We start from the raw sequence: 19,948 nt of genomic DNA on the forward strand, positions 1-19,948 counted from the left end.
AGGTACTCAGAACAACGTTATTTTCCTACTTCATATAATTGGGTCTAAGTATTTATCTTTTGCTTCTCCCCCTCCCCCCAACTCGCAAGTTTACCTAAACTCAGCCGGCCCCGGGTGAGAAGCAGTCAGAAGCAGTCAATAAAGCCCTAGGGGAATACTCGAGCAAATCCCAGCGTTCAGAAGAAAACCACTTCACCTAATGCTGCATGTAGAAGCTGGACGCACCAAAATAACCCTATTAGTGGGTACAGCTGGACACATCATGGAATAGGCCAATCCTCTGTTTCAATTGCAAGGCCCTTGGCCGGGAGGAGGGAGGGATGGAAAAGTTTGGGTGAAGGCTTTAAATGACTAGTCAAACAGACCGTGAGTCATTCAAAGTTTCCAGTTAATAATCCCCTGTGCCGGGGCAGAGCCTGGGCCCGAGCGCTTTACGAGCCACACTGCAGCTGAAGTTGCACTGTCTCATGGCTTTATTCTCTTCTACCAAATGAATACATAAAATGTAAGACGCGCAGCGCCGGCTTTGAAATGTAGGGCAAAATGTGGCTGGGGGCGGGGAGGAGGAGGGTGGAAAGAGGGAGCACAAGGTAGGGAGCTTGGGAGGCAGAGAACGTACAGGCTGGTGATGGGAAAAGAAGGGATTCCAGGAGGGGACCAATGTGCTTTGGCCTTAGAACTGCAGTCCGTCTCCCCTCATCCTGCGCCCAACTGGACGGCGAGGACAACCCCGCGATTGAAGTGTCGCGCAAGGACGCGCCCCCGCCCCTGCCCCCACCCGGTGACAGGTGGGGCCGCGGAGCTACTGCTGGACCTCCTCCTCCTCGCGCTGCCTGCCGGGAGCCGGAGCCGCTTCCGGTTGCTCTCGGGTTCCGAACTCCGACTCCCGTCGGCCCCCGGGAAAACCGCAGCGGAGTCGCGCGGTTGCTGCCGGAACTCGTAGTTCCATCTGCTGCTGCGCTTCATAGACAGAAAGGGGAAGGGCAGGGCCAAGAACTACCGAGGCGAAGGTACGGGTGGCGGGGAGGGGTCAATCCGCGCCGGCGTGGGGTTGGCGCTGAGGCGGTCCGAGGTGGTTGGGGTTGGGTGGGAGGAGATCCGCTCGCACACACGAGGAGGGTTGAGCCGCTGCCGCCGTTGTCGTCGCGAGTGCGGAGTTGGGACTGGAGCCTTCGCCGCGACGACGCCGGGGATTGTGTCGCTAGCCCCCGGCCCCTCTGCCTCGCCGCCTCGCCGGGTCAGCGCGGCCTGCTCCTACCCGGCCCGTCGCCCCCGCCTCCATTTCCCGCCCTCTCTTCACCACACACACGGCCCCCCCGATCATGGATCCGGGCAGTGGCGGTGGCGGCGGCGGCGGCGGTGGGAGCAGCAGCGGCAGCAGCAGCAGCGACTCGGCGCCCGACTGCTGGGACCAGGCGGACATGGAAGCCCCCGGGCCGGGCCCGTGTGGCGGCGCCGGCGGCCCCTTGGCGGCGGCGGGGGCGACGGCGGCGACCGAGGCCCAGCGTGAGCACCTCAGTGCGGCCTTCAGCCGGCAACTCAACGTCAACGCCAAGCCCTTCGTGCCCAACGTCCACGCCGCCGAGTTCGTGCCGTCCTTCCTGCGGGGCCCGGCCCAGCAGCCGCCGCCCCCAGCTGGCGCCGCCGCCCCCAACCACGGAGCCTGCAGCGGCGCGGGAGGCCCTCCGGGTAAAGGGCCGGGACGCGCGGGGCGGCCTCTGGGCACGGGAGGAAGCCGGCCTGCGAGGGCGGGAGCAGCCGGCCTGGGCCCGTAGCCCCCTGAGGATGGGGGTGGGGTGCGGTGGGCTCGGGCGGCGCGCCCCACAGGGCCCGGCGGCCCGTGGAGCGCTGACAGCGGCGCCGGGCGCTGGCAGCCCTGGGTGGGGCGGCCCGGGGCCGGGGAGGCGGCCTGCGCGGGGCGGCGGCGGCAGAGGACCCGGCGGGGCGGAGGCGGCGTGCGGGGGACACCCGCGGGGCCTGGGGGCCGCCCTTCCCCGGGGGGGGGGCCCGCAGCCACCCACTGGAAGTGGGGACCGTATGGGACAGGGGGAGCCGCGGCGGGTCAGTGCCACGAGGCCTGGAAGTGAGGACAGATGGAGCCACGAGGGGGTCGGGTGGGCGTTGAGAGATCCGAGGAGTTGGTGAGGACGAATGCGCGAGTTCCCCCTTCCCCTTGGGCCGAGGCGGGAGAGCCCCTCGCTGCAGTTTCTATTATTGAGGCTGTAATTGCGTTTTAAATGCCTGTGACACGGAACCGTCCTGAAGGAATCCCAAGATGCATTGCAGCCTTGTGATCCGGCAGAAACTGTTGGCCATCAATACAAAGATCTTGTTCACCCGTAGCATTGTCGGCGTGTGAAGTTCGCCAGGTGTCAGGAAGTTAGGGTTACCCCCCTAAACGTTCCTGCGTTAGGAGACTGCCTTGATCTCTGTGCCCCTTTTCTTAAGTGGGGACTCGGACCTTTCTCCTTAGTGACACGTTCGGAGTTTTCTTTGCGTTAAAATCGTGTACCTTATTCGGGCCGCCTGGTGTAACTCGCTCTTTCTCTCTGTTGATGGGCCAGGACGAGTCTGTTCACACACTTGAGCGTTTGTTAGGACTCCTAGTCGTCTTGGGCCGTTCTCATCAGCGCTGGTAGGCATTCTTTCTGTGGTTTCAAGTTAGTCTTTAAAAATCGTGCTGCGTTCTGCTTCAGTGACGGCGTGCGTTCAGGAACTGATTTACAGGAATGTCAAGTGAGAGAACTTTATACCTCCCAGAGACAGGTGCTTATGTTAGGAGCTGCCGCTATCAGTTTAAAGAAAGAAAAGGAAGGAAAAGGTGGAATGTCCTTCCCATTATTTACCCAGGGTATTGGGGACTGGGTCCCAGATGTTCTCAACAACTTGTGTGTGAGACTGGATTGTTGATTTCTCTTTCGAGTTCTAAGTTGGTATTTCTTAGGTAGGTGAACTTCAAACTTCTGCTGTGGTTTTTTCCCTAGAGGCAAAAAGAGTTTGGAGAAATAACTTCTCCGTGTATATGTGAATACACAGTTCGCATTTGGTTTTTTTTTTTTTTTTTTTTTTTTTTTGGACTGATTTATTTGTATAGGCACTTGATGTTTTCTTTTTGAATAAGGAAATCCAGTTTTTTTGTTTGGTTTTGTTCTGTTTTGCCTAGATCCAGCCGTTTTGGCTGCCCAGGCTAGTTCGTTATCCCTTTTTCCAGCCATTTTCTTTTTGCCCCTCCCCCCTACTTCCTTAGGAGGTTCCAGCACCGCTTGGTCTAACCTGGAACTCCGCTTCAGCTCTCAAAGGACAGTCATCCCTAGAGCAGTGGTGGGGAATGATGGCTATTGTTGAGTGGCTAGGCACTACCTCTTAGGTGGGGGGACTGCTTTTCTCTTCCTGATAATTTGCCAATTTCAGCTTTCCTCTTAACCCTTTCCTCTGTGACACTACTAGAAGTGGGAGTTGTAAAAGTGTGTGGGGGAGTGGTTGTTGGTAAGAAAATTCCTTACATGGTGTCAGGTTTTTCTTTCTTTATCAGAAACCTGTTTTGGTGTTACTTTATCAGATGCTTCTACAAAATGTCTGTTAATGTTTAAAAAAAAAATGCTTCTCTGTAGGATGTTTATTTAGAAGAGAATAGATATTCTAAATTGAGGTCCAGAGTTCTGTTGAATTGCACGTTCCAGCCCATTGAGGTCCATAAAATACCACCGTTAGAGCAGGGAACTGTGCTTGGAAGAAGCCGGGGAAAAGTTGGAAGTAGCACTTAGATTGAAATTCATAAAGGAGGAACCGTGAAATTTGCAGGTTTTTTTATAGTGAAGAAATAGTCAGTAGGGCAAGCATGTTTTCCTTGTTAGCCATAGCCAGAATTTGTGGTGGGTGTGTTTTGGAAACTAAATCCCAGGAGGGCTCTGGAAGGTGTCTGCTAGAGGTAGAGCACCAGAATGAATGACTGTAGAATGTTTGTCTAGAATGAGTATCCGTCATTTTCTCTACTTACCCACCTTCCTCCTTTCCTCCCTCCATTCCTTTCTTCTCTCTTTTTTTTGGGAAGTAGTTTCAGTGGTCCTTGAACAAGAGGAGGAAGATGCTTTTTCCCAAGGTGTCATTAGGCCTACTGGAGGGCTGCTGGTTATGCCTCTTCAGCTGTTTTTAGCTGTCCCATGTCAGAACTTGGACATGTGTTGACCTTGAATCCTTTGAAAATTTAATAAAGGTTTCCAAAGGAATGATTAAGTAGAACACATTTAAGTGTAATTCTCTACAGATCTCAAGTAAATTGGCTACGTGATGCTCCTTAAAGTAGAGGTCCTGAAATGAATGAAAACAAAAGACATGGGTTACTTGTACTAGAACTAACATTTCCTGTGATCGAATGTACTTGAAGTTCCACTTTGCACCCCAGTTCAGTCTTTTTGTTGTTGCTTTGTTAAATGAGAAACAGATTTAGCAGTGGTGATCAGAGTTACTTGGTGTTTTGGTTTATTTGGGCTGCTGTAACAAAATACTCCAGACTGAGTGGCTTTTAAACAACAGAAATTTACTGCTCAGGGCTCTGGAGGCGGGAAGCCCAAGATCAGGGTCCCGTCCTGTTCTGGTGAGAGCCCTGGCCTGGATAGCCAGCAGCCGACTTCCTGTGTCTCAAGGCAGAAAATGGGGAGCTCTATGAGACCTTTTTTTTTTTTTTTTTTTTTTAATGAAAGATAATCCTGTTGGTGAGGGCTCCACCCTCATGACCTAGGACCTCCCAAAGGCCCCACCTAACTTTATCACATTAGGCATTAGGATTTCAGTATAGAGATTATGGGAGAGACATATTCAGACTGTACTCAGCACCTGGACTTTTGGAACAGCTGGAGCTTCTAAAATAGTGGCGTGGTGTTCTTTCCACCAGCCCACCCTCAACATCTCTCAAAACTGCCATTGAAAGCAGTACAGTTAACACCAGCAGTCCTCAGTAGGCCCTCAGAACTGTCTCTAAGGTGTTGTACCTTGTATTGTGAAACTTGAATTTTGAAGAGAAATGGTCTATTTTGTAGTGTTTGAGTTTTACTGAATGGCTTTTTGTGGGGAAGGGATTTCCTTTTTTTTTTTTTTTTTAATGATTGAGCTAAAACTCACTATAGAATTTATCTTTTTTTTTTAAGATTTTATTTATTTGTCCGAGAGAAAGAGAGCGTGAGCACACGAGAGCACACAACCAGGCAGAGTGGCAGGCAGAGGCAGAGAGAAGCAGGCTCCCCTGCAAACAAGGAGGCTGATGCGGGACTCGATCCTAGGGGACCGTGGGATCATAACCTGAGGTGAAGGCAGTGACTTAACCGACTTTGCCGCCCAGGTGTCCCATACAATTTACCTTTTAGAAGTACACAGTGGTTTTAGCGTATATTCACAAGGTTCTGCAGCCGTCACCATTTGGTGAATGCTTGTTAATCACTCATCTCTCAAAGGTGACCTCTTCGGAGCCACCAGAGTAGAAAAGATCCAGAATCAAGTACTGGTTTTGCCCAGAAGGGCTCTTAGACTTTATTTACATTAAACGGTACCTGTGGAAACTGAGAGGTAAGTTTAGATAGAGAATAGATAAGATTCTTGAGATTTGTTTCTCTTTCTGTAAGACCTGAGGCCTGCAAGAACGATTCTGTCAAGGATTTCTCAGACTTCCATGGGACGGTAAAGAACAGAATAAGCAGAGGACATCAGGGGACAGTATTGTTCCTGGAGTGTCACTTCTTTTCCTGCCTAACTTTCTGTTCTTCCTGGTTATTTCTTTTCCTGCCTTGACTTACTGATGATTAGACTCTTGGATTTGGGCTCTTATTTCATGATTTTACACACTGTTAGAAATTTTGATTGGGAATAAACCCTGTTTGGGGCAGATTTTATTTAAAGTAGTTACTAGTACATAGCTTTTTGCATTCTTTTGTCCTTTGCTTATTTTTTTTTTTCACCTTTTTTGGAATCATACTGCATGAAAAGACAGCAGTTGAAATTTATCAAGCGAGTTAGAGAAATGTAGAGAACAGATTTTAACCCTTGTTTTGCCTGCTTTTGTTCACTGGGAAGGAAATACCTTTTTTTTCTTTTTTTTTTTTAATTTTTTTAGAGAAAGTGTGTGTACACAAGAGGGAGGGGCGAAGGAAAGGGAGAGCGAATTCCAAACAGACTCTGGAACCCCACGTAGGACTCGATCTCACGTACTGATACAACCTGAGCTGAAACCAAGAGTTGGATGCTTACCCAACTGTGCCCCCCAGGTGTCTCAGAGAGGAAAGTCTTAAAGTGTTAAAATAGTATTGTCTTTCTGGTTGAAAAGAAGGGAATGAAAGATGTTTGATAATGTTTTGGGGTGAATTAGCGGAATTAGTGGAATGTTTTGAGATGCGAATCTGTGGCTTTGCTTATATATATAGTAATTAACGAGCAGATGTTTTCATGCCTTCAGAACACAGAATGCTTTGCTGAGCACTTGCATGGATGCCACTAAGAGTTTGTGATCCCTCAAGGAGCATAGGAAGGGATGGATCCAATACCCATTGTACTCTTGTGGCAGACCCAAAGTGGTAAGAGGGCCATACAGAGGGGGTAGAGGTTTTCAAAGCGGAGAGGAGGAATCGGCCACGGATTTTCTTATGTTAATTGTTTCAGTCCTGTCTCGCTAATCCTAAAACCACACATCTGTTTTCTGCGAAGTGTTCTTTGTGGACACTTCCTTTAAGTTGAGATCTAATTTTATATACAGTCCACCCTTACGTTCTCTATTTTACTAAGTTTGCTAGGAATTTGCTGGAGTAGGGCCTTGGTTCTCTCTTTTTGTTACTTGAAGCACAGTTGACCCACAGTGTCAGTTTCAGGTGGACAGTGTAGTGGTTCCTCCCAGCACAGGGAGAGCTCCCCTCTGTCTGTGCCCCTGTATCCTGCTGTGCCTTGGGTCCCCACGAGCATTGCGGCTTTTCTTTTTACATTGCTTGTTGTCTCTTTCATATGAGCAGCAGTGAGGTAGTGCAGTCCTGGGGGTGTATCTGTTGGGCCTGTTAATTTAGGATTGCATCATTCTCTCCACAGTTCTTAAAATCTTCGGGAAGCAAGAATTTGGCCACGAGTTGAAGGTTCTTTTTTTTTTAAGATTTTATTTATTTAACAGAGAGACACACAGCAAGGGAGGGAACACAAACAGGGGGAATGGGAGAGGGAGAAGCAGGCTTCTTGCCAAGCAGGGAGTGGGGCTCGATCCCAGGACCCTGGGATCATGACCTGAGCCAAAGGCAGATACTTAGCCGATTGAGCCACCCGGGCACCCTTAGTTCTTGATTGTTCTGAGAACAGTCATTGTTCTGCAATCATTGATTCATACAAGGTGTGAATCCTTATTTTCAGTAGATTTTAACAAAGCGTGGCTGGCCTGTAGGTGTGTTTGGTTTTTTCATAAGTGGCTTTGTTTTGAGGAAACCTAATTGTGATCTTACTCCAAGTTGAACGAGATTCCCAGCATAATTCTACTTCCCAGGTGAGAGAAACATTCGGTAAGATTTTTCTGAGCATCTGTTCCTAGCCTGGCCTGACAGTGGTGACACAAATCCCAGCCACATCCCGGCCGGGGCATGGCAGCTCACTTCGCTGGAAACAAACAAAAAGTGTGTACTTGTGCGGGTTCTTGGGGCAGTTTCCTGAGTGACCATTTCTGCAGAACTCCAGTGGGTTTCATACTGCTAAGCGGTCTGTCTACATCTCCTTTGGGTGGTTGATTCTGGTTACGTATACGTGTTTTTCTGTTCTCTTTGTACCTTACTGGGGCAGCCTGAAATGGTTTCGGGTGATGTATTTTAAGTATACCTTGAATTGTTTTTGACATAGGTGGGATAGAAACCATAGATGAATGTTGTAGGGTTGTTTGAAGAATACAGTGTGACTTAACTCTACAGAAAGCCTAATCAGGTTGGTACGTGGCGTTGTGTAAGTAGGGTTTTGGAACGTGAGGGCTAGGAGTGACCCCAGCAGTCATAAAATGGCTCATTTTGGATAAAGAAACTGAAGCCTAGAGATGCTAAGTGAAGGCCTAAGGTCACTTATAGCTTTAATGCCATGGTTCATTCTAGAATCCACAGTTGCCAACTGCTCGTTCAGGGCTCTCTGCACCCATCGCTGTTTAATAATGGGAAGGAGGGAATGCCTAGAGCTAATACTCCAGACAGCGTGGGTCTTCTCAGTCAGGAATTTGCCTTTCTTGTATTTCATTCTTAAATTTTTGTAATTATTATGGGTCTTTTAACTGCTCGTTGTAATCATAAATTTACTGAACAGTTACCACTTGCTTAACGTGGAGTCTTCACCACACGGTAGGTACTGTTATCACATTTTACAGATAAGAAAATTAAGGCTCAGAGAAGCTAAGGAAATTAGTGAGGTGATATCCCTGACTGAACGGAGGAGCCACGGTTAGAATCTAGGTCTGATTTCAAAGCTGTTCTCGTAATGGTTACTCTGCTAGCCCTTTCCTGGTGATTTGATATTAAAAGATCTTTTTGGCCGAGATGCTTTTTTCAGAAAAGGAGCCGGAGTGTGTGGGCTATGGCACTGTCTCCGTGTTCTGTCTCAGTGGGAGCTGAGTAACATTCTCAGACGGAGACAGTGCTCTAAAGAAATACTTAGAAATTACGTCTTCGGACGTCTTGGGAAGCGATGACGTAAAATCATTAAAACAGATGTGTTCACTACCGTGACATCATGCCTTTTATTTTTAGAGTGTTAGGTAATTAGAGCAAAACCAGGGGCCTTTGTACGTGTTCTGTGGGCTCCTCTTTCTGATGTCTGCCTTTACTGTTCTCTGATTTTGTTTGTGGGAGAAAAACACCTCAGCGTGCGGTTTTGGTGAGACTGCGTGGTCACGTGAGCGCCCGAGAAGGGCTCCTTCCTTACCACACTGTGCTTGCACATCTCTTGGGTATCGTTTCTCTAACCCCGTGTTAAAAAGTTGGCACATGGCATTTACTCTCACATTTACTCTCTTGAGCCCTGACGGGAACATAGTAAACGCAGGACTGCTGAGAAAACTGAACAAAGGGGCGCCTGGATGGCTCAGTGGGTTAAGCCTCTGCGTTCGGCTCAGGTCATGATCTCATGGTCCTGGGATCGAGTCCTGTGTCAGGCTCTCTGCTCAGCGGGGAGCCTGCTTCCCTTCCTCTCTCTGCCTACTTGTGATCTCTGATAAATAAAATCTTTAAAAAAAAAAAAAGAAAACTGAACCAATAAGACCACCAGGAACTAACCCTGCGAAAACAAAAAGCCAGAAAAATTTAAGTAAAATCAGTTGTGTGTTTATTTTCTATGGTATGTGTGCTGGGCCAGCCTGTGGGGACTACAGGAGTAGAGAAAAAAGTCTCCACATTTCAGAAAACTACCATCGTTCTGGAAGTCTGTGATCTCCTGGGGAACCAGAGCGGAGATCTGTACGTGAGCACCTGTAATTGAAGGGAGGGTCCTGTCCTAGAGGAGTTCTGCGGAGGGATCATAGCCTTCAGGCGGTGGGCCGGGCCTGGAGTATGACGAAAGTGGAGCGTCAGGTGTGCCCAGTTGGTACAATGGAGGAAGCTGTGTGAGAGCAGCTAGAGCTGTGCACGCGTGGCTCTCTAATTAATTGAAATTAAGTCAAATTTAAAATTCCATCCCTCAGTTGAGGTACCACCTTTCAGATGCTTAATAGCCGCATGTGGCCTGGGACTGTCGTGTCACAGCACAAGAGGACACGCCCATCACGGCAGAAACTCACTTCTCACTTCTGTGCAGTGTAACACACTGTGACTTCTGTGACAGCACTGACGTTTTTATTTTTTTCTTTGATGAGCAAACCATTTCGCTAACAGGACAGAGTCTCATGCTCTGTCGACTGAAACAGCCGTGATCAGACCTTTTAAAAATATATTCTTGTTATAAAAATTATGGGGAAATCATGGGGCGCCTGGGTGGCTTAGTTGGTTAAGCGTCTGACTTTTGATTGCCGCTCAGGTCACGATCTCAGGGTCATGAGATTGAGCCTGGTGTTGGGCTGCAGGCTCTGTGAGGAGTCTGCTGCTCTCTTTTCCCTCTCCTCCTCGCTCTCTCAAAGAAATACATCTTTAAAAACAAAAATTACAGTGAAATCCATGTAACTACAATTAACCATTTAAAGATTTTACTTATTTGACAGAGAGACAGAGCGAGAGGGAGTACAAGAAGGGGGAGTGGGAGAGGAAGAAGCAGGCCTCCTGCCAAGCAGGGAGTCCGATGCGGGGCTCAATCTGGGATCACGACCTGAGCTGAAGGCAGACGCTCAACCACTGAGCCACCCAGGCGCCCCCAGTTAACCATTTTAAAGTGACAATTCAGCCAGTGTTGTGCAGTCACCACCTCTGTCTAGTTCCAGAATTTCACCACCCCAGAAGGAGACCCATGTCCATTAAGCAGTTACTTCTCATTCCCTTCCCTTCCAGCTTCTGGCATCCACCAGCCTGCTTTCTGTCTCTGTGGATTTACCTATTCCGAACATTTTATATGCGTGAAATTGTACAGCATGTGACCCTTTGTGTCTGGCTCATTTCACCAGGATCAGATCTCCTCTAACAGTTTTAAGATTCATATTATCATCGGTGTTAAAGCACAGGCAGTAATATTGCCTGACAGTGTTCTGGTAACATCTTTCACTTCTTGATTTAAAATTTGTGGTGATATACCCAGTATCACACCTAGTTCATTAATCTTCCTTTATCATGAACCAGAGTATTAGTTTCCCTTTTAATTTGGGATATGGCAGGTTACTCGCTGATGCACTGATTACTTTGCCACTTAATTAGAATTGTTCCTTTTTCGAATACTTGACAAGATGTATTTCTGCACATGGAAACACCATTGGCAAGTATGAAACCGTAATGTCACTCCTTACTCCTCGGGAGGTTTACTGACTTTCCCTTCACTGGGGATATGAACTGTGCGGGACTTGAGAAATCACGGCCATCTGTTTGTTGACCGTGAACAGTTGACTTTGGGCCCTAGTAGAATTCTAAGCCCGGGCTCCTTGGTGCCAGTAGAGTCAGGATGTGATATCCATTGTGAATAAAATCTGAGTAGAATGAACTGGAAAGGGTTACCTGTGGGTGTATTTGTGTGTGTGTGAGAAGACCGGATGCAATTATATTGAGAAGTTTAAATTGGAAAAAAAATTTTGTTTTATCTGATTTTTCTGGTTCATTATTGGAAAAATACCAGTTCACAAATGTCCGTAACACTGCCATTGGGTTTATAATGTGATCTGTGTCTGGATGCATGGAAAGCTTTTTTCCGCCTTGGGGAAGGTATGGTCAACTTTTTATTTTGGGGCCCTTTAATACCATAAGGTATATATAAAGCACTTAATTGATTTTGGTGCTTGACTCTCTCTGTCCCCGTGAGCTTTACAAACTTAAGGCAGACATATTATCAATAGGATGTTTTGAAAAATAAAGCCATGAGCAGATTTTCATTAAGGTGCATTCTGCAGCCACAGAGGTGGTCTCATGGCTGATGTCATTATTCTGAGAAGTGCCTTCCAGTTTTCTGCGACTATTGTGTATTTGTAAACCTAAGAGTTGGTTCTAGAACTTGGTGGTCAGGTATATGTATTGTTGGGTTTTGTAAAGCTCAGCCGCAGTTTGGGGTATCTTACTACATGATCTTTTTCCTGCCTTGACACACTAACTACATCATCTCTGACTCAGTGTACTTTTGATCGAGCAGTTTTTCAGCAGGGGCTGTTTGAAGACGGTCGAGATGGCGCTTGTCTAGTTGGAAAAGCCCAGCTGGGTCGGGTTTGTCCGAATGTTAGATGCGAGTGATTGCAGTTAGGGACTTCAGGGTGTTTGGAGGGGATCGAATGAGTCAGCACATCAGGGCTTGTTAAAAATCATTTGGAGTTACTTTGCCCCCGCCTCCAGCGCTGTGTGGGTTCGTGGGTGCCTGCACACATTTGATAGTTGTGCTGGTTGGTAGGGTTGAGTATCCCAGCTAGGTTAGTGGGGAGAGACTCGCCTGTTGAATACTGCTTGGTGCCAGGAGTTACTTAATAGTCACCAAGCAAATGTATTCTCTCATGTGGCTGTTTCGGCGTCCTGTCAGGTGGATGGCCAGTGGTTTCCAGAATTCCAGGGAGGGAGCCGCGTCTCACAACTCCCAGTGGCAAGCCGGCCTTTAAAGCAGGCGTCAGCTTAGCGCCCCCCCTTACCGCTGACGCTGCGCTGCCCCCTCCAGCCCGAGGGCTCATGAACTTGGTTCACTTAGCACAGCCTGAAAAAATTGAGCAATTTTTCCTTCCTCTACCCATAAACTTTTCTTTGAAACAGGAAAACGAAAAAAAGGTAACCTCTGTTACTTCTGAAATATCATTCCGGTTTCCTCCCAAACCTTGTTCAAATGATTTTTTTTTTTTAAGTTTCTATTTATATTCTAATCATGTAGGCTGGGGTCATCGTAGACCTTTCACTTCCTCCTCCTGCCAGATGAGGCCTCAGTTATCTTTGCACTCAGCCCCTCCTCTCTGGTGGGACCAGTCACAGGTTCATGGGGCGCGCTTGCCTGTAGTGGTGATGTTGGTCTTTCTGCCAGTGGTGTTTTTTCCCCCCTCTCTAGTTACCTCTTTACACTCCACAGGGACCTTCCCAAGTGACACTCAGCATGTCACTTCTTTCGGAAGAATTTGGTCACCCTTTACCTTTCAGGAACAGGAAATTACTTTCTTCAACACTTCACCTTGTTGAAGACTGGACCCCAAACTGTCTAGACTTACAGGTGTTTCTGTGCAGTGATTTAAAATTTTTTTTTTAAAAGATTTTATTTGACACAGAGAGATCACAAGTAGGCAGAGAGTCAGGCAGAGAGAGAGGGAAGCAGGCTCCCTGCTGAGCAGAGAGCCCGATGTGGGGCTCGATCCCAGGACCCTGGGATCATAACCTGAGCTAAAGGCAGAGGCTTTAACCCACTGAGCCACCCAGGTGCCCCTCCGTGCAGTGATTTTAAATACGGGCTTTGCAGTTTATGAATTCATTGTCTATTATTTGGTGTGCAGGATTCAGGTGACTTCAGATTCTTTTGATACCTTTTGCATCTTGGAGGCTTTTTTTTTTGAAGCAAGGGCACTTTCATATTGGAATATCAGGTTTATCAGATTTTTTTTAAATTTACATATTTGTAAATTTATTAGTGTAGGTTTCTCATTCCTTTCTTCCAGGGATGTCATAAGTAGATTTGCAGGGAAAAATAGTTCTGTGGAAACTGGATTGTTGCTTGAGCTTAGAATTCTAACACAGGGCAAAACTGATGTTGTGGTAATCATCATTTCTGACATGTTGTAAAGGATCCTTTGCATTTCAAGGACTTCATGTGAATGTCCTTTTTATTTTGTTGGCGTCCAATAGAATTTATTCAAGGATCTTAGTAATAATGTGTGATTATGGGATCGTAAAAAGAGCTAATCATAGCCTTCTTGGGCTAGAGCTACTAAGAGAGAATTTAGAAAAGTAATGATGTGTATTTGTTGAGCAGAATCTTAATAATTTGATCTGCACTGGGCTGCCGATTACTTTTATAATGCCTTGGGAAAGTTTTATGAAGCAAATTAAGAGAAGAAGCATACCTTTATGAATACATTTCAGTTACTGAAAATGTAAAAGTAAAATGTTTAAAAAGAACAGAGACTTCTGATTTGAACACCTGAGTTAGTTGCTGTTGATCTACATTATTGAGGTTTTTGTTGCATTACTGAAATTCTATTTTTACTGTATTTTAAAAGATAGATGAACATGGATGTATAGGACTTAATTTTTAATTGACTTTATTTCTATTAAACAGCACCTGTGGAACCTTCTCAGGAGGAACAGTCATTATTGTGTGAAGGTAATTTCCTATGATACGACCCTTTGAATGTCTAATTGAGAAAACCTTAAGTTGTCTATGGGTGTGAAGCCTGGATAATTGTTTTGTAAATACGTATTATATCTCAATTTCTTGTCTAGGTTCAAATTCAGCTGTTAGCATGGAACTTTCAGAACCTGTTGGTAAGAAAATTTCTGACCATATTAATACAGTAATATGAAACCCTTTCAGGATGTAAGGTGCAAATGTAAGTGTCGTGGTTTATTGTAATGCCTGCATTTAAAACTGACTTTGAGTCTTTGCTGTTGGGATTTAGAAAGCAGGACGAGGTGGCCATGAGCGCTGCCATGATACCCCGAGCAATACCCGAGTGACCGCAGATGGGAAAGCTGAGTGGAAGAGCACTAAAGGCATTTGAAGGACTTGTGCTTATTCCATGCCCTTTGTGAAAAATTTCCTTCCTTTTTGCAATGTTATTACTCATAAGGGTGTCGGATTCTCCAAGTCATTGCTAAAGTTGATACCAAATGACTTGCAGAGGGAAAAGCAAAGATATTGTAAATCGCGTGTTCTGATTTTATTTATTTTTTATTTTTTTTTTTTATTTTATTTATTTGACAGAGAGAAATCACAACTAGGCAGAGAGGCAGGCAGAGAGAGAGGAGGAAGCAGGCTCCCTGTGGAGCAGAGAGCCCAATGTGGGGCTCGATCCCAGGACCCTGGGATCATGACCTGAGCCGAAGGCAAAGGCTTTAACCCACTGAGCCACCCAGGTGCCCCGCGTGTTCTGATTTTAAACTCCCGTTTTCTTTGTCAGGACATCCCGACACTGGAATGACTGGGCCCTTAGGAACGGGACATCTCCTGTTTCCAGTTTGTCCTTACGGAAATGAAGCTTTGTTAAAATAGCAATCTCTCAGAGTCTCTGAGTCAGCTCTGATGTCAGCAGTGGGGCTGACTTGAAAGCTGTAATCCTTTTCTGTTGTGAAAGAGATTTTCCTGCTTATGTTTCACTAGATGTTAGGAAATAGAACTAAATATGCAAAGTTCTATTTGTTGTTTAAAGGCATCTGTGTTTTACAGTACAGATTGTAAGTCTTTTTCAGAATACTAAGTTAAATGTCTTATTTCAGTAGAAAATGGGGAGACAGAAATGTCCCCGGAAGAATCATGGGAGCACAAAGAAGAAATAAATGAAGCGGAGTTAGGGGGTGGTTCCTTGGGCGATGGAAGACCCCCAGAGGAGGGCACCCAAGAAATGATGGAGGAGGAAGAGGAAATACCAAAACCTAAATCTGTGGTCGCACCCCCTGGGGCTCCTAAAAAAGAACATGTAAATGTGGTATTCATCGGACATGTAGGTAAGTTGGCGCTCCTCGGCAGTGAAGCAATGACCCGGCATTAGCGACAGCGAACAGCTACCTGGAGATGTTTGTTGGAACTGAACAGAATTAATGTGAAATGTTTGGATTTTTTTTTTTTGACGGGTTTCACCGTTTATTTACGACAAGCCCCCGCTTCTGTGCGCTCCTCCACTCAGAAGTTCTTGGACACGATGCCGTCGGCCTTGGCCAGTCGCAGGATGGAGTCGTTGGACTCACCCATCCTGCGGATGGCCCCGAAATGTTTGGATTTTTTAACTCGCTAGACTTTTTTTAGCTGACAAAATATTGCCAGCGCTTTTGTTGGGCAGATAAATAATTTTGTCATGGCGTGGAAGCTGGAAGAAAATAAGCTTCAGTATATTTGTATGGGATGCACAATGGTTTGTAGACCCCCCCGATGGCGGCTAAGCATATTGTGACATCTGGTAATTAATATCCTAGAAAACGGGCCTGTTGTTCTGCGTGAACCTCTGTTACTTTGTTAATTTTATGGGCTTCATCTAACCTAGTTTAATTTTGTGTGACGAAGGAAATTAATAATTTGGAGTGACTTCTGGATGCTTGTTAGATTACTGGTTTAGCACAAAACAAAACCCTGTTTAATTTGCTCAGGTGTTGTCTGACCATCTGACTTAGCCCCAGAATCATGAGAGGGGAACACAGAATCACGTGTCCTTTTTGCTTCCCTTAGTCTCCGCTTTCTCCTGAATATAATGCTACACCATACTACTTTTTTAGTAGCAAGAACTCCTTTGAAATTTGTAAAGGAACATCTGTATTTGCTAAAATTAGTGAAAGGCAGACTACCTAAATGTAGTTCATAGCCCTTTGGCTACTTTTGCTCTCCCCTGAGATTCCTCTTGGGTAATTTATATTGTTTTGCTGCTGTGCTCTGAGCTGAAGGTCAGAGAGCAGTCTGTTGAAAAAGTCTGCTTATCAGTAAAGTAGTTCTATCAGTGTAAGTCCTTGTTGGGCTGCAAGGGGTCTTGGCAGCTTCTTTTACAACTGAAATCATGTAATTATATGTGCTAATTGGTAATAGTGCACATAGCAGGGTTCTTGTGAGGTTTTTTTGTTTGTTTGTTTGTTTGTTTTGCTTTATGCCTGTAGTTTGTACATTATTGATGTTGTTGTTCCTTTTAGATGCTGGCAAGTCAACCATTGGAGGACAAATAATGTAAGTCTGTATTTTTTGTTAAATAGTAGAGTTAACTTGATTGAATGAATTTTGGGCATTGTAAACGTATAGCCTTACAACGGAGATAAAATAGGTCTCTGGAAAATGCTATAAAGATGTTACCTGTAAGGAAAGCTGTTGTTAAGAAGGAATTTTTGCAGTGTGATAAATTGCTAGTATTTTTTGATAGATTTTAGGTATTCCCTAAAATTCTTTTGTTATCACTGTCAGACTCTTCTGGAACATTAAATGTATTTATGAAGGCTATATTTTAGATTTTAAAAAAATAAAAGCTAATATAGGGGCGCCTGGGTGGCTCAGTCATTAAACGGGTGCCTCGTTCTGGGTTCAAATCCCTGCATCGGGCTCTCTGCTCAGCGGGAAGCCTGCTTCTCCCACTCCCCATGCTTGTGTTCCCTCTCTCACTGTGTCTGTCAAATTAAAAAAAAAAAAAAATTCTTAAAGGAAAATAAAAGCTAATACAGAACCCCAGGTTATAGGAAATCTTAATTTGCTTTGAATATAATTTTCTTAGGAATAATGAAAACCAGCACATGAATCTGGTACATGGTGGTGGGGGGGACCTCCTTATTCCTTATTCATCAGCTCTTTAAATCCTAGGTGGATTAATCAAAGACCGGTAGTCCAGCTAGCATGCTGAGATAATTTGTTATCATAGCTTTTTATTACATACAGAAGCTATCCGAGTATGAAAACACCATGGTTGATCTTCAGCAGTGGATTCTGGCATTGAAGAAAATTTTTTTTAAATTAGCAGGTCTTATAATTTCAGTGCACCTGGCTAGCTCATTTCGTAGAACTTGAGACTCTTGGTCTCAGGGTTGTGAGTTCATGTCCCCCACATTGGAGATAGAGATTATTTTTTTTAAGGTTTTATAATTTTAATCCCTGCTGTATTAGATCTGTTTCTTTAAACTGTCATCAGAGGATCTAGAGGGCATATCTTCATTGTCTTGCCTTGTAATCTTAGTTGGTAATCTTCCCAGTTATTTCTGAAAATTCAGCAACACACCTTTAAGCTATTAAGTAAGGATCCTTAAGTAAGGCTCTATGGATGGAAGTGTTGGACCCATTTCATTTTGTGCATTAGGAGAATGTATATGTCTTCCTTATGGGCTGTAATCTTCATGGGTATTTCGCTAGGATTCTGTGCTCATCTGGTTAGGAACGTGTGCTATAGGTGACTCTGCAGAGAACCCACAGAGATGAAAGCTTGAACAGGAAGACTTTGGTTTGGATTGAGTCAAGGGAAGCAGTTCAGTATTTCTAAGGAATTGTTTTACAACTGCTATCTTGAATAGTTTTTTTAAAATATTAAATACTGAAATGTATTAATAAGATTTAATTACCTGGACAACACTTCTTTTATATTTTTATATTTGCCCCTTAAAAAAGTTTTTATTCTGAGGTGCCTGGGGGGGACTCAGTCAGTTGAATGTCCGACTCTTGGTTCTGGCTCAGGTCATGAACTCAGGGTCGTAAGATCGAGCCCCGTGTGGGGCTCTGCACTCATCAAGGAGTCTGCCTCTCTTCCCCCCACCCCCCAACGCCTCTGCCGTCACCACACCCCACCCCCAATCACACTGCACTCTCTCTCTAAAATAAATAAATTTTTAAAAAATTTATATTCTGGGGGCGCCTGGGTGGCTCAGTGGGTTAAAGCCTCTGCCTTTGGCTCAGGTCATGATCCCAGGGTCCTGGGATCGAGCCCCACATCAGGCTCCCTGCTCAGTGGGGAGCCTGCTTCCTCCTCTCTCTCTGCCTGTCTCTGCCTAGTTGTGATTTCTGTCAAATAAATAAAATATTTTTAAAAAAATATTTTATTCTGGGATGCCTAGGTGGCTCGGTTGGTGAAACGTCTGCCTTTGCCTCAGGTCATGATCCTGGGGTCCTGGGATGGAGCCCTGCGTGGGGCTTCCTGCTCAGCGGGGAGTCTGCTTCTCCCTCTGCCTACTCTGCCTGCTGCTCCCCCTGCTTATGCTTGCGCCCTCTCTCTCTCTCTCTCTCTCTCTCTCTCTCTCTGTCAAATAAATAAAATCTTAGGAAAAATTTAAAAAAGATTTATTCTGAAATAATTTTAGACTTATAGAAAGGTTACAAAACTAGTACAGAGTTACCGTATACCTTTCATTCAGCCTTCCCTCTAGCGTTAACATATTAAATAGCCATAGTACAGCCCTCAAAACTAGGTTAACATTGCTTGAGCGCTATTAACTAATCTGTGGCTCCTACTGGAATTCCACCACTTTCTCTACGATTGTTGTTTTTCGGTTCCAGGATTCACTGTTACATGTCAGTCGTTCCATCTTAGTCCCCTCCGGCTTGTGACACCGCACCGAGCCTCCTCTTCCACGACTCTCATTAATCTGGAGAGTGCTGTTTACGGTGCTCTTCAGTTTGGGTTGGACTGAGGTTTTTCACGGTTAGATTGAGGCTATCCATTCGGACGAGACTATCACACAGGCCATGTTGTGCGCTTCCCAGAGCATCCTGTCAGGGGTGCCTCATGCCAGTTCTCAGTGTGTTCTCTACTTCGGGCGCTCTTAGCCGGGAATGCTTGTTTAACGTGTTGTCTGCCAGGATTCTCCACACTAAAGTTACTATTTTTCCCCTTTATCTGGGAAGAGAGAATTTGAGACCATGTAAATATCTTCCCCTCTGATACTTTCCTTGATTTCAGCATCTATCAATGGTTCCTTTATTTTAAAATAGCTGTTTTCTGGAGTTGAAATCCCCTGAAGGGCTTCTTGACTTCTCTGAATAATTTGTAACTGTTTACTTCTTTTTTCTTTGTTTCCAGGTATTTGACTGGAATGGTTGACAAAAGGACACTTGAGAAATATGAAAGAGAAGCTAAAGAGAAGAACAGAGAAACTTGGTATGGCACTATAAATTACTTTTAAGGAAGCACTGCCTGCTTAATGCTGTTGTCGTCTGCGTAGATTCTAAGTGCGTGAGGTCTGAGGTGGTGTCATAACAGAGGAAAAGTTTCCTTCCCCCCGTACTTCAGAGTAGATCAGCTCCTGATGACCTCACAACTTGCACAGGGGTCGTTTGGGAACATCCACACATCTAGTAATAGACTTGTTGGATAAGTCCTAAACCATTCACTTAATAGGGTCATTACCTAACCACTAAAAAATTGCATTTATATAAAAATAAATAAAATGGAAAAAAATTGCATTTATAGAATTTATTACAGCTAGAAGTAGAACTTAAGTTTCAGTGAAATTTTGGAGAAAGCAGGTGAAATGATATAGTACTTAAGATATGATGAATAATGATGTAAATAAACATAGAAAAGATAAAAATAGTGGACAGAATTATTGACAGTGGGTTGCTTTTGAGTGGTGAAATAAAGGGTCAGTTTTCTTTCTGATCTTTTTTTAAAGTTAAGATTTGACTGGGACATTCATGTTTTTTGTTTTGTTGTTGCTATTTTTATTTTTTATTTATTTATTTTTATTTATTTTTATATTTTATTTATTCGACA

At 45.1% G+C, this 19,948-nt stretch overlaps 1 protein-coding gene across 2 annotated transcripts in view; it reads left to right on the forward strand.

The window, feature by feature from the left end:
* The first annotated feature begins 1,049 nt into the window (after positions 1–1,049).
* The window catches only part of GSPT1 (G1 to S phase transition 1), a 37,165-nt gene continuing 18,266 nt past the window's right edge, over positions 1,050–19,948 (forward strand). Inside the window, exons 1-6 of one of the 2 annotated variants that reach the window (XM_045993145.1) lie at positions 1,050–1,689; positions 13,849–13,893; positions 14,013–14,054; positions 15,006–15,233; positions 16,401–16,434; positions 19,256–19,333. In XM_045993145.1, the coding sequence (XP_045849101.1) occupies positions 1,323–1,689; positions 13,849–13,893; positions 14,013–14,054; positions 15,006–15,233; positions 16,401–16,434; positions 19,256–19,333 (794 nt within the window). In that variant the 5' untranslated portion in view covers positions 1,050–1,322. Of the gene's footprint in view, positions 1,690–2,030; positions 2,142–13,848; positions 13,894–14,012; positions 14,055–15,005; positions 15,234–16,400; positions 16,435–19,255; positions 19,334–19,948 lie in introns of those variants that run through there. The other variant, XM_045993146.1, reaches the window with a different exon arrangement.

Source organism: Meles meles, chromosome 21, assembly GCF_922984935.1.
Source record: "Meles meles chromosome 21, mMelMel3.1 paternal haplotype, whole genome shotgun sequence".
Classification (NCBI taxonomy): domain Eukaryota; kingdom Metazoa; phylum Chordata; class Mammalia; order Carnivora; family Mustelidae; genus Meles; species Meles meles.